The sequence below is a fragment of the Myxocyprinus asiaticus genome, chromosome 29 (genome assembly GCF_019703515.2).
Source record: "Myxocyprinus asiaticus isolate MX2 ecotype Aquarium Trade chromosome 29, UBuf_Myxa_2, whole genome shotgun sequence".
Taxonomy (NCBI): domain Eukaryota; kingdom Metazoa; phylum Chordata; class Actinopteri; order Cypriniformes; family Catostomidae; genus Myxocyprinus; species Myxocyprinus asiaticus.
This window is the reverse complement of record NC_059372.1, coordinates 33,697,077-33,708,960: the sequence shown is the minus strand read 5'-3', so window position 1 is coordinate 33,708,960 and position 11,884 is coordinate 33,697,077. Positions and strand designations below refer to the sequence as shown.

General features: G+C 39.2%; 1 protein-coding gene across 1 annotated transcript; it reads left to right on the top strand.

Annotated features, from left to right (window-relative positions):
* The first annotated feature begins 283 nt into the window (after positions 1-283).
* Positions 284-11,275, top strand: LOC127420529 (aquaporin-4-like). The gene is made up of 6 exons (XM_051662894.1): positions 284-298; positions 6,985-7,179; positions 8,381-8,542; positions 9,503-9,667; positions 10,258-10,338; positions 11,060-11,275. The coding sequence occupies exons 1-6, from the start codon at positions 284-286 to the stop codon at positions 11,273-11,275; spliced, it is 834 nt and encodes a 277-aa protein (XP_051518854.1).
* The last annotated feature ends 609 nt before the right edge of the window (positions 11,276-11,884 follow it).

Here is an 11,884-nt window from a genome sequence, read left to right as displayed (position 1 = left end):
CCAACTGAAGTCGATGTTTATGATTCATGCTGTGTGGATACCTCATGGCGACCAGCTGTGGAGGTTTATCAGCGTGCAAACACTCATAAGCATTTACCGGGAGAAAGGGAGGGGTGATCCCTTTGTGCCCAGGCCTCCTGTAGTCTCCTTCACTGGAATTAATTAGCCTCTTTTGATAGAAGACACCCTTCAATCCCAATCCATGCCCATACAAACAGGGCATAGACACATAAATATCAAGAGTGACATACAGATTTACTGACGGATTAGAAAACACACTGGAATGGGAATCAGAGAGGTAAGAATGAATATAACACATTAATTGATTGAAGGATTTTGTTGAAATTGATTCCGTTGCGGTTTGCACCCAGTTTGATGCGGATCCACTTTCTGTGACTCTTTAGCTTTTAGGGTGAATTAATGATGAATTTCTAAGCAACTTGAAAGTTTTATTAACATCTATATATTATTATTGGTTTTTTTTTTTTTTGTGTTTTTTTTTTTTTTTTTGTAGTGGAGAAATTGCAGCAATATATTTTAATTGAATGTCTTTGCTGATAAAATTTTCTCATCTCTTACTAAGAGAAATACATGTATTTTATGGTGACCTGATTCCAATTTATATATATATATATTATTATTATTTTACCAGTTGTCTGTGAGCAGTACTTTGAGTTATTTAGCTGCTCTAAAAGATGCAAAATGGATGTAAAGTAATGTATGTTTCAACAATATTTTGTTTACAACATGTTCTATTTTGTGTTGAGATACATTGTAGGAATTTTATTATAACTGTACATGTAAAGATAAGATATTATCACCTTTTAGTTTGACTTTAGACATAAATTTAGATTTTAGTTTTAGTCCTCTGGGCAATGTAAATCACTGTCATCTTAAAAATTCATGATTGATCATTTATTTTTAAATGAAAGACTTTACAGTCACACTTGAGAATGCATGCTCTGTTTATTCCTTTATGTATTTTTTTTTTTTTTTTGTCATTAACAATTTTTATTGATTCCACACTCAAATCAACATAAACAGCACATGAAAACATGGAATCGATTTTCAACAAAATATACCCCGCTCCCTCCCTCCTTCCCCCCACCCACCCACGCAACACACAACCCAGTGGTCAGACACAGAATAATAACAGACGCACATACAAGTAAACAGTCCAAATAAATAAATAAAAATACTCAGATATAAAAATAAAAAAAAACATTGCCCAACAAAAAAGAAAAAGGGTTCCACACATCAATTAATTACATACACACCATTTAAACTGTCCCTCTCAACTGTTCCTCCCTGGCACCCTCCAAGAAGGCCAAATAAGTGCCCCACTTCTTCTCAAAGGCACCCAAGCTGCCCAGCCACCTATGCGACATCTTTTCAAAGGCCGCCACTGTGCCCAATTCGGTGCACCACTCATGAAATGAGGGTGCGCCAGCCGACTTCCATCCCCCAAGGATCACTTTCCTGCCGATCATCACACTGGTAAGGACCCAGTTTTCAATGTGTGTGTTCCCTAAGTTAAGCCCTGCCCCATCCCCCAAAATACAAAGTCTGGGGCAGAATGAAATCTGAGTGCTCAGGATCTCACAGATCTCACTCTGAACCCTCGACCAAAACTCTTGAATCTTAGTACAGTACCAAAAAACATGGGTTATGTCCCCATCCTCTGATTGGCATCGCCAACAGGTGGTTGTATCTTTAAGACCAAGCCTATACAATCTAGAGGCAGTCCAATGAAAACGATGCAGAATCTTAAATTGAATGAGGCGCATCCTTGCATCCCTAGACATAGACTTGGCATTTTTTAAAATCCTGCCCCATTCTTCATCCTCCAGTACTAAATTCAAGTCTTTCTCCCATAACTTCTTGAGATATCAAAACCCCATCCCCTAGACTCTGAATTAGCCAGGAATAGTACGCTGAAGCCTCATGAGATCTGGGAATCCCAAACCGGTGTGTAATATTTTCAAAGGATCTCAATGCTCCATTTTCATACAGGTCACCCAGCGTAGCAACTCCCTTCTCAATCCATTCTGTCCAGCAAAAAGGGGACTTATTAATACACAGTTTAGGGTTTAACCAAATACTTGCGGCAACGTTCAGGTAAATGTCCGAATTGAGCATGCGGGAAACCCTTGTCCACACTAACTGCATGTGTGAGATAATGGGATGTGTCTTTAGTTCTTTGGGCAGCTTGGTAGAAAGACACTGCAATGGCAAGATAGGGGCAAGAAGTTCTTGTTCAATGCAGAACCAGGGAGGGGCTCTTTCAGGTGGAAGCAACCAATGAGCCAAATGTCTGAGACCGAATGCATAATAATAAAACGAAATCTTGGGTAAGCCTAGCCCACCTTTGTCAATCGGCCTATGCAACATATTGAATTATAATCTGGGAAGTTTACCATTCCAAATGAAAGACTTTGCTATGCTTTCAAATTGCTTGAATAAGAGAGGGGGACATCTACCGGGAGAGACTGTAGCAGGTAGATACATTTTGGAATACAATTCATTTTAATAACATTAACCTTCCCAATCATAGATAAATGTAATGAAGCCCACCTACCCACATCGCTCGAAAACCGTTTTATTAAGGGGTCAAAATTAACTCTAACTAAATCAGACAAATTTGTGGGGAATAAAATGCCCAAATACTTAATGCCCTGTTTGGGCCACTGGAAGGCACCTGGCTGGAAGGCTGTTACTGGACAGTACTCTGTCAGAGCCAATGCTTCGGATTTAGACCAGTTGACTTTGTATCCTGAGAATTTGGAAAAGGAATTAATAATTCTGTGGAGGCAAGGCATAGATTTATTAGGGTCAGAGACAAATAATAAAATATAATCTGCATAAAGCAGAAGCTTATGCGCCACGCCTCCCGCCACCACCCCTGGAAAATCAAGCTCCTTTCTTATCGCAGCTGCTAATGGTTCCAGGGCAAGACAGAACAATAATGGGGAAAGAGGGCAACCCTGCCGAGTGCCCCTGTCCAGAGTAAAATAATCTGAAATTAATCCATTTGTTTGTACCGCTGCTACAGGGTGTTTTTAACTTAATCCAACCAATAAACGTACTCCCGAACCCATACATTTCCAAAATCTTAAAAAGATAATCCCATTCTACCATATCAAATGCCTTTTCGGCGTCAAGTGAGATGGCAGCGACCGGAGACTGATCATTCGCTACTGACCACATGATATTGATGAAACGCCTTATGTTATCAGAAGAACTACGGCCCCGAATAAACCCCACCTGATCTATATGTATAAGAGATGTCATAACCTTACTTAATCGGTTAGCCAAAATATTAGCCAAAATTTTTACATCTAGCTGGATCAGGGAGATTGGACGGTAACTTTTACACTCGCTTGGATCTTTGTCCTTTTTAAGAATCAGACTGATCCGGGCTTGTGTCATGGTTGGAGGAAGCTTTCCATTCTTTAATGATTCAGTATAAACTTCTAACAAAAGTGGAGCCAGTTCTGTAGCATAAGATCTCAAAAATTCAGCGGCAAAACAATCTGGCCCTGGAGCCTTGCCTGTAGGTAGGGACTTAATTACCTCGTCAAGCACCTCCAAGTTTATCTCAGAATCAAGATAATTTTTTTGCTCAGTCGTCAGTTTAGGGAGATCTAATGGTTCCACAAATTTTCTAATATCTTCAACAGTAGATGAAGAACTATAGAACTATAGAGATCAAGATAGAACTCTTTAAAAGCATTATTAATATCAATGGCTGAGGTAAATATTTCACCACCAGCAGATTTCACTGAGGGAATGGTAGAAAAAGACTCTCTCTGCTTTATATATCTAGCCAAAAGTCTTGCCCTGAACAACCAAAACTCCACTTTCTGTGACAAAACAGTATTATATCTGTATTTCAATCGGGTCAATTCTCTGAGACCATCAGATAACATTCGGCGCTTCAGCTCTGCCTCGGCACTTTTAATATTTCTTTCCAACTCCTCGAGTTCTCGTACTTTGGATTTTTTGATGAACGAGGCATACTGTATGATCCGACCCCTGAGAACCGCCTTAAGTGCCTCCAAAGCCATGCCCACAGAGGATACTGAGGACCAGTTGGTCTCTATATAAACATTGATTTCAGTCTTTAACATTTGTTGGAAATCAGGATTTTGCATTAAGGCGCCAACTATATGATTTCTTTTTCTCTATATGTGGCATCACCTCTAAACTCACCAGGGTATGATCTGAGACTAAAATGTTTTCAATTGAGCAATCCACAACAGATGAAATGAGGGATTTGGATATAAAAAAAAAAAAAATCTATTCTAGAATAAATCTTATGGACTGATGAAAAAAATGTATAGTCCCTACCAGATGGGTTCAAAAGTCTCCAAATATCCGAAAGACCAAGATTTTTACACATCCTGTGAAGTGTCAACGTTGCTCTAGGGGGTTTACACACTTTTGCTTCACTGTGATCAAGGACTGAGTCCATCAAAAGATTAAAGTCTCCTCCCAATATTATATCATGAGGGGTGCCAGTGGCTTGCAACATCCCTTCAAGATCTATAAAAAAGCCCTGATTATCAGCGTTAGGTGTGTAAATATTAGCCAAAATCAGACTTTGCCCCTGAATTTCAACTAACACAATAATGACTCTTCCTAATTTATCTTTAATCTGTTTGAGACATTTTAATTGTAGATGTTCACTTATCAATGTAATGACTCCCCTGCTCTTACTTGAGCCAGCACTAAAGAAAACATGTCCACCCCATATCTTCCCAAATTTTTCAGCTTCCTGCAGGGAAAGATGCTTTTCTTGAAGAAACACTATATCATATTTCTTACGTTTAAGAAAATAAATAACCTTCCTTCTTTTTATGGGGTGCCCCAACCCATTCACATTCCACGTGGAGAGATATAATCTGCTCATATTAACAACTGACATATTGATATAATAGAAAAAATTAATTGTGTGTGGAAAAACAAAATTATACAGACCACAGTCCCCATTAGTGAAACAATCAACCCCCGAACATCCCCCCAAACAAAACAAACAGAAAAAAGAAAAACGTGCATTAACCCCGCGCACGAAAGCGCCAACCGGCGACAATCCCTTTAAACTCAAAAGGTCCATGAACGCCAGCGAGAGTCCCCACGACAACTTTGCCATCGAATTGCTCAATTTTGCCTCACAAATTTGTGAGGCAAAATTACATAACAGAAAATGCTTTGTAAAATAAACCCAGCCAATAGGAAGAATGAACACAAAGAATGTGTAGATTCATTCACAGAAATGTCTCAAAGGTGTGATTTTCCACAAAACAAATTCCAGCTGATATAAAACATTCAGATATGTTCAGTGAGCTGGCTGTTATGAGCTCAGCGGATGACGTAATCATTCCAATGTCTCGTAAAAAAAAACTCAACAAAACAAACTACAGCCAGCAGGAGGAATAAGCACGAAGAACAAACAGATTAATCCACAGCTGTTCCAAAGTAGTGTTATTCAATAGAACAAGCTCCTGCCGCTAGGCGGAACAATACAAAAAGAAACAAAACCAGCATCCCGGTTCCCCGGACGGTCGAGTCAATTCACTCGGAGGCCGCATAAACGTATATACCATGACTTACACAGCCCGTCAGCTTTATAAAAGACATCCTTTGTGTGAGTATGTAGATATTTTGCGGTCATCCGTAGTGTCCACTCTCAATCTGTCCTGGAACTTCAATGCAAATGTAATCTTTCATCAATGCAAAAGTTTGCTCGGCGGAGCCAACGCAAAAAACCCAAAATGTCGCCCAGCTTCCTCAAGAGTAAGTACAACGAGTCAGGCCCACTCACATGAGAAACATCCAATGGTTTACTCAGACATTGATTCTATAAAAGATATTGCCTGATTTGGACATGTAAATACTTTGCGACCGACCTTCGTTTCTATTCTCAGTTTGGCCGGAAACATTAGAGCAAAGGAGATCTTTTTCTGATGTAAGAGTATCTTACATTCCTTGAACAGATCGCGTTTCTCTTGTCGAACTCGCAAAGTCCGGGAACAAGAAAATATTATGGTTCTTCCAAGAAAGCTTCCCTTTGCTCCTCGCCTGGTGCAACACAAAATCTTTATCGGATGATCTCAGAAATCTGGCCAGAATCGATCGGGGCCTATCTCCCTCAGCAGATCTGTGAGCTGGCACTCTGTGAGCTCGCTCAATTTCCAACTTGTGGCCTGTTATGTCGAGCAGACTCGGGAAGAGCTCGTCCAGGAATTTCACCATATCTCTGCCCTCCTCATGCTCAGGAATTCCAACAATTCGAATGTTATTTCTGTGGCTTCTATTCTCAAGATCTTCAAACTTTTCAAGGAGATGTTCCAAATCAACTTTGGTCGCGGGTGGATTGGCGGTTAATTCCCTCTCTGAAGATTCCAGAAAATCGATTCGTTTTTCAACATCAGTCACTCTTGTACCTAACTCAGAGAATTTTATTTCCATCTCCGTAATCAATCGACGTATTACAACGAGATCTTCCAAGTCAGCAAGAATCTTTGTCAACATCACCAACATGTTGGACAACTGACGCTGGATCTCCTCTCCCGCTGCGCCATCCAAATTGAGTCCCCGGTCTGTAGGCCTGTCGGGGCTTTCATCCTGAACACGTAAGTGCCTTTTAATGTCTCCAGAGCCCGAGGATTTTTACTTCTTTGCCATGTTTTGCAACAAAGGACAAATGTGTAACTGGGTGTTTCAAATTTCACCAGATTATAACATATAAAATTCAGCAAAGTGCGCAGAGCTTGTCGCTCACACGTCTGCTCCTTGCATGGCGTCATGTCTATGTATTATTTATATAAATGGGTACAAATTGATTGGTTGTTATTAATGGTGTTTAAGTGTCCCTAAATGTTTAACTGATCACAGGTTTGTCTATCCATGTCCACTCTTTCACTGCCTGTTCATCTCTCTCTTTCTCTGTAACACAAACACACACACACACACACACACCAGGAGCTGAGGAGCCGTCAGTTTTGGCAGGGGGTTCTTGCAGAGATCCTGGGTTCCCTGGTCTTTGTGTCTGCCGTGTTGGGCTCATTAGTTCCGGGACCGGACGGGGTCTCCCCAGGACCCATCTACCCAGCTTTGGCTGCTGGTATGGCAACTGTGGTTCTGGGATATTGCTTTGGTGAAATCAGTGGGGCTCAGGTAAAGAACTACAAGTAGAGTTTTTTGTTGTTGTAGCTCAACTGGCAAAGACCAAGGTCATAGGTTCAATTCCCAGAGAACACAAACTGATAAAATATAAGTCCCTGCCAAAGAATAAATGTGAATGTTATTTTACAGGCATTTGCTCTAAATGATGAGAATAGGATCTATGTGGCAGATGCTTAAAAGTGACAATGCATGGATGTTCTATTTTGACTTCACTATACGCAATGCATAATTTAATTTATTTTAAGCCGACAGTACAGGAGAATCTATGCTGTCAGTAAAGGGTTAAACTTTAGACGTACGGAATCACGTGACAAAACAACATGGCGCCAATCACAGTGGAGTTTGTCTTTGTGAGAATAGCCTACAAAACTGGTAAGAAACCTAATTACATTTTTACATTGAAAGATTAGAGACTCTAGTTTCATCCGATATGCCATTTTTAAAATATAAGCAATTTATTGCAAAACGCCACGCTGCTAAACACAATGTACACTAATGTGTACAATAGCACAAAGCTTTCATTAGAAATCCTATATTTACTGTGCATTTTCACATTGAGAATTTGTTTTTTTCAGAGGCTTTATATGGAGATAGGATGAAAATAAGGTGCAGTTAGAACTGTTCTGAGACCAGTGCAGACAGACAGCACACTGGAGGTTAAGTCATTTACTAAATAGGCAGCATGGGAGCATCCTATAGCTTTCCTATGAAGCCAAGTGCATTCAATCCAAACATCCGGTCAAACATTCAGTTTCAGGCTGCAGATGATATTTGAACCACTCGACATGTTTGGCAGACATGGGACAATGGTAATCAGTACATAGATTCAGAATTTAAAATGTATAATTTTATTTGAACATGGTTGCCATTGATTGGATGATGCTGGCCATTACTTTTATCAGAATTAATTATGTTAATTACTGATTAGGAAAATGCTTCAGCAACTGTTGTTGAGTGCAAAGAGAGAACAAAAGTGGAAAAAAAAAACATTGTAACAAATGGAAATTACACAGAAGTCCTGCTCGGTCCTCAGGACGTTAAAGTGCATTCGGGATGTGCATTTGATCAGTTTCTGTGATTTCTGGCAATCGAAACTGACTTTGGCAAGTTAATAAATGGATGGTACGATCATTTTTTATTGTATTAGATAATTTTTTGTCTATTTCATTCATGCTTTTTTCCTTGCTTTAAGGTAAATCCTGCAATAACTGTGGCACTTTTGGTGACACGGAAGGTGGATGTCTTTAGGGCTGTAGTTTATCTGGTTGCCCAGTGTTTGGGGGGCATCCTTTCAGCTGGGCTACTCTACATCACCCTGCCCCTGAAGTCCACTGCACAGAACTACATTAACAAGGTATGGTTCAAGAATGACAGAGAGTGGGGATTTGTTGGTTAAAGGGCAGTGAGTTTAAACCTACTGCATGTCCTACTTGATTTCACCAACATGCATATGGTTCGTTGGGGTTTGAACCATCCCTCTGATTTTAGTATATAGTTTATGGTCATTGTTAGGGTTTGGGTTATAAGGATAGGGTTAGGACTATGTTTGTTGGGCAGGAATCCCCATCCCTTAATTGGCTCTATCACTGTCCTCTCTTTTCTCCACCAATAACTGGTGTGTGGTGAGCGTACTGGCGCACTATGGCTGCCATTACATCATCCAGGTGTATTCTGCACACTGGTGGTGGTTGATTAGAGTCCTCTGTTCTCTATGTTCATTCATTTATTTTGAAATGAACAATCTTCATATAAACAACATCAAGTGGTCTCTATATTGACTAACTGTACAATAAGAACAAACTAAAATATGACAAAAATTAAGAGCAGATGTTTACAATTCTGCACTCTTTTTAGGTCACAAATCTATTGTTAGCAAATTTGTGACAATGGTCATGTTAAATCCTTTTACAAAAGTCAGATTTTCTTGTTTTCATTGAAGCACACAAGATGATCTTAGGAACATTCCCAGATCATGCTGGATAACATGAATTATTAAGTTTTCCACAAACTTGTGGAGTCCATGCCAGCTCGAATGCATGTTGTTACAGCAAAAGGGAACATACTAAGAAATTCTGAAATTCGTTTTTTGAACTTTTGGACCCCACTGAACCTCTAATTTGCTTTACCAAACTTAACTTCTGTGAGAGGGCACTTTAATGGAATGACAGTCAATGCTATAGGTTTTGTGTAAAAATGATCCTCTTCAGAGATGTTTTTACATTTATTGCATCTTTCCCATTTCATATTCAGATTTAACATGATATAGTCAATGTTAGCAGCAACAATCATAATGAAACTATTTCCTTCTCCGCAGGTCCCAGTTGAAATGAATGCAGGCCAAGCTCTTGGGATGGAGATGCTTGCCACGTTTGTCCTGGGTTTCACTGTATTCTCTGTCGAAGATCAACGCAGGAGGGAATGCAGTGAACCCGGAAACTTGGCCATTGGGTTTGCCGTAACCACTGCGATCTTCATTGCTGTAAGTTTGTGCAAATGTGTCTGTTTACTGTATTTTGATCGGTAAAACAATCACAAATAAGAAAGATGTCTAGTATGTGTGGTATAATGTGTGTTTCCATAAAAAACTGCTGGATATCAGTGTAGCCTGGAGCCTTGATTTTGGCCTCTATAATAGGACTGTAAACCTGCTGATAAGCTAAGTTCGCAAACACTCCTCTATTAGCCAGTGCTTTTTGTCCATGTTCACTGCTATTCTATTATTATTATATGTTATTTTAATACTGTTCTACATTCTAACCCTAACCCTTTTTATGACAGATTCATATGCAATGCACATTTACATTTATTTGCAGACACCTTCATCCAAATTGACTCATTTTATCAGTATATGTGTTCCATGGGAATCAAACGTGGCTTTTGTGTTGCTAGTGCCATTCCTAAGAACACTAAAGGCACAAGAACAGTAAATCCAGTGCCCTTTTGACAACAATTTTTAATTATACTTTAGTTACATCAGGAATTTTTTTATATATATGTTTCCATTGTTTTGTCCACCCTCTGCATATATCAATGGTATATAACTAAAAATGTTTGTGTGTGTGGATTCAGGGGAGATTTTCTGGTGCTAGCTTGAACCCAGCTCGTTCTCTTGGTCCTGCTATAATACTTGGATACTGGGAACACCACTGGGTAAGCTAAGCAATACAATTTTTATCAGCACTGCTGACTATCAGTCCTTTTTGCAGCTCTTTTGGCTAGTTAAATTTATCATAAGAGAGAAAATTAGTCATTTCTGTTTGTAATTTCTACATTTCTTAACTTGATTAGTACTCGAACAATGCACTGCTAGAACACTAATACTAGGGCTTTTCACAATGCGCTTAACCCTGGAATAACACCTCTTATGGTCTTTTTTAACTGAGTTAAGCAGTGTTTAACACTTGTCATTTTTAAAATTGGGTGATGTTAACCCTGGGTGAACATCTCTTTTATCCCAGGGTTAAGGCCACTTTTAACCCCAGGTTAAGCCACTATTTACTCTTCTAATTTTGAAACAGGTGATATTAACCCTGTTTGAACTTCTTTTTTATCCCAGGATTAAGGCCACTTTTAAAACCATGCTAAGCCACTATTTACTCTTCTAATTTTGAAAGGGGATGATGTTAACATCAATATCCAGGATTTATTACAAGCCCAGGGTTAAGTCAATATGAAACCTGAAAGATAACCCAGGATTACATTTAACAATGGTTAAGAATGACACTGGGTTAACTATTTCAAGAGTGAAAAGCCCTTATGAAATTAATCTTTTTATGAAGAGTTACTTTTATGATACAGCTTGCACTATGCTTTGGACCATGTGTTAAAAAAATGACAATCTTTTATAATCTAATAATTCTCTCTCTTTTAGGTGTACTGGATTGGGCCAATATTAGGTGCGGTTCTGGCTGGAGTATCTCATGAGTTTATTTTTGCACCCAGCGCATCTAGGCAGAAGTTGGTGGCTTGTTTGACCTGTAAGGACATTGAAATAGTGGAGACAGCCAGTGTGTCTCGATCTTCCCTGTCCACTGTCACACAGAGCGCCATGAGAAACAAACAAAGCAACAAACTGGAGCACAGCTAAACTCAAATTAGAGTGAGCAGCAAGCACTAATCTGAGTGTTTTCAGTATTTTATAGATCATCCCAGCAAGTAGTTTAAGATTAGGCCTTACAAACACACTGTACCAAACATCTCCATCAGATTAGGAACTCTGGTTGGATTTACATTAACAGAGGTTTTTAACTGGAGAGGGTTCACTACTGATGACAATAATGAAACTAAAAACCATAAAGAGACTTTTCACAATGTAAATAATTTAACCAGGGATATTTTTTAATTGTGATGTACTGTGCTCAATGCTATAGGCAAGATGGACGATTTTGGTCATTTTAGAGAATCGTCATTTTCTTGAATTGGTTGGTTCGGGCAATTCATGTAAATTAACCTGTTTAAATTTTATTTCAAAATTACATTTTAAGTGCTTCACACACTTGTGCACCCCGTGTGGAAAATGACATTAACTCTGGGCTCAGCAGAGTGTGAATGCCTATAAGAGAACATTCTGATGATGGTGACAAGGAGCGTGTTTACATGCACATTCTTAAGCCGGCAATGTGTAAGGTCATGTAAACACCTTAAACGGTTTTCCTTTATTGGGGTAAGAACATCAGTGGCTTTAGCAAAAACTGAT

What these genes read in the sequence shown, in the direction of transcription:
- LOC127420529 (XM_051662894.1), top strand. An exon ending in GTGAAATCAGTGGGGCTCAG is followed by an intron (nt 7,180 to 8,380) that starts GTAAAGAACTAC and finishes CCTTGCTTTAAG; the next exon opens with GTAAATCCTGCAATAACTGT. An exon ending in GATACTGGGAACACCACTGG is followed by an intron (nt 10,339 to 11,059) that starts GTAAGCTAAGCA and finishes TCTCTCTTTTAG; the next exon opens with GTGTACTGGATTGGGCCAAT.